Source organism: Cyprinodon variegatus, unplaced genomic scaffold, assembly GCF_000732505.1.
Source record: "Cyprinodon variegatus isolate N-32 unplaced genomic scaffold, C_variegatus-1.0 Scaffold665, whole genome shotgun sequence".
NCBI classification, from domain to species: domain Eukaryota; kingdom Metazoa; phylum Chordata; class Actinopteri; order Cyprinodontiformes; family Cyprinodontidae; genus Cyprinodon; species Cyprinodon variegatus.
In genome coordinates this window covers 157,234-158,609 of record NW_015151118.1, presented here as the reverse complement: position 1 = coordinate 158,609, position 1,376 = coordinate 157,234, and the positions used below count along the sequence as shown (strand labels likewise).

Genomic DNA, 1,376 nt, shown 5'->3' with positions numbered 1-1,376 from the left:
GACTCCGCCGTAAGACATCTAGCCTTTATTATGGATATCTATGGTCAGAACCAGCTAGTTAACCACAGCTGGACCTGTTTTCTATGATGAGTCAGTTCCACAGCTGGCCACCAGATGGCAGCAGAGAAACATGAAGATAGGAGCAGCAGGCCAGGAGTGAGTGTGATGGAGGAGAAACATCTCTGGAAACAGATGGAAAATGTGGTCTGAGTTCAGCGATGGCGGCTGTTCGTCTTCCTGCTCTGGAGCAGAAATTAGATCAAAAATTCAAACTGTGGCAAATCTGTGGCCTCCATTCCTGAATGAAGTTTCATTCAGGATCAAAATGTAAAAATGCAAACCATGACATGATGATGTAATGTCCTCAGAAACCTCCCAGCTCTGGTGTGTGAGTAATAAAGGAGAGAATGACCTCATCAGCAGGTCTGATGTGGTTCTAAACAAAGCTGAGCTGATCTGCAGCAATGAAAGGCAAAAATAAACCAAAGTTCACTGATCGATTCATTTAAACGTTATTCATTCCTGATGAGGAAATAAAAACAATTTAAACCAGTTAAAGTCTTAAAGGACACACTATGGAATGCCTCTCTATGGAGTTAGGTTTGTGTTTTCAATAAATTCAAGAAAAAAAAAATATTTTAATCAACCAAAACTTTTGCGACCGCCATGCAGTACCTCCATGGACCCCTAGGTGTCACAGACCCCTGTTGAAGTTCCTTTTATTCACCTGATTTTAGAGAATCTAAAGTTTTCTGGGTTTTTTTCTTTAGGTTTTAACTGCCGCATCCAGAAGCCCAAAGGACCCAGAGACCCTCCGGCTGAGTGGGGACGCCTGGAGCGCTGAACTAAAGACCGGGTTCACATTGGACCATCAGACTGGACTGAATCAGTTCCCACTGAGCGGCAAAGATTCATCACACCGACACGACTGTGCTTTAATTGTTTACTGTAATCTTTCAAAACTCCTGTTTAATTTCACTCTAAGATTGTAGAAAGCTGCAGATGTGTTTAATTCATTGTTTTAAATGTTTTCCTATTATGTCTTATTAAACTTCCCCAAAAAATATGATTAATTTTATTTTTTTCTTGAAGGTTTTTTCAAAGGGTGTCACAGAATGGCAGGTCTGAGAATCGCCTTAAAAAGCTCATTAAAAACATGAGTTGAAATAATGATGTTTTATTGATCTAAGCGTTTCGCACTTTATTTTTAACAAACATCCAGTTTGGCTTAATCTTCCTTTAATAAAATAATAATATTGAATCTAAGGTGTGTGAATTAATATCTGTGGTAATAATGGAAGGAAAAGTTAATTGAGTTTAATTCAGAGTAATTTTCATGTGAATGTGCTTTACTGGAGGCATCCATGTTTGTCTAA

The 1,376-nt window shown here is 38.7% G+C and overlaps 1 protein-coding gene across 1 annotated transcript in view; it reads left to right on the top strand.

Moving 5' to 3' along the window:
- The window catches only part of LOC107097006 (tyrosine-protein phosphatase non-receptor type 18-like), a 38,920-nt gene extending 37,688 nt beyond the window's left edge, over positions 1-1,232 (top strand). The window contains exon 13 of the mRNA XM_015393958.1: positions 771-1,232. Within this exon, the coding sequence (XP_015249444.1) occupies positions 771-844 (74 nt within the window). The 3' untranslated portion in view covers positions 845-1,232. The remainder of the gene's footprint in view (positions 1-770) is intronic.
- Positions 1,233-1,376: the final 144 nt, after the last annotated feature.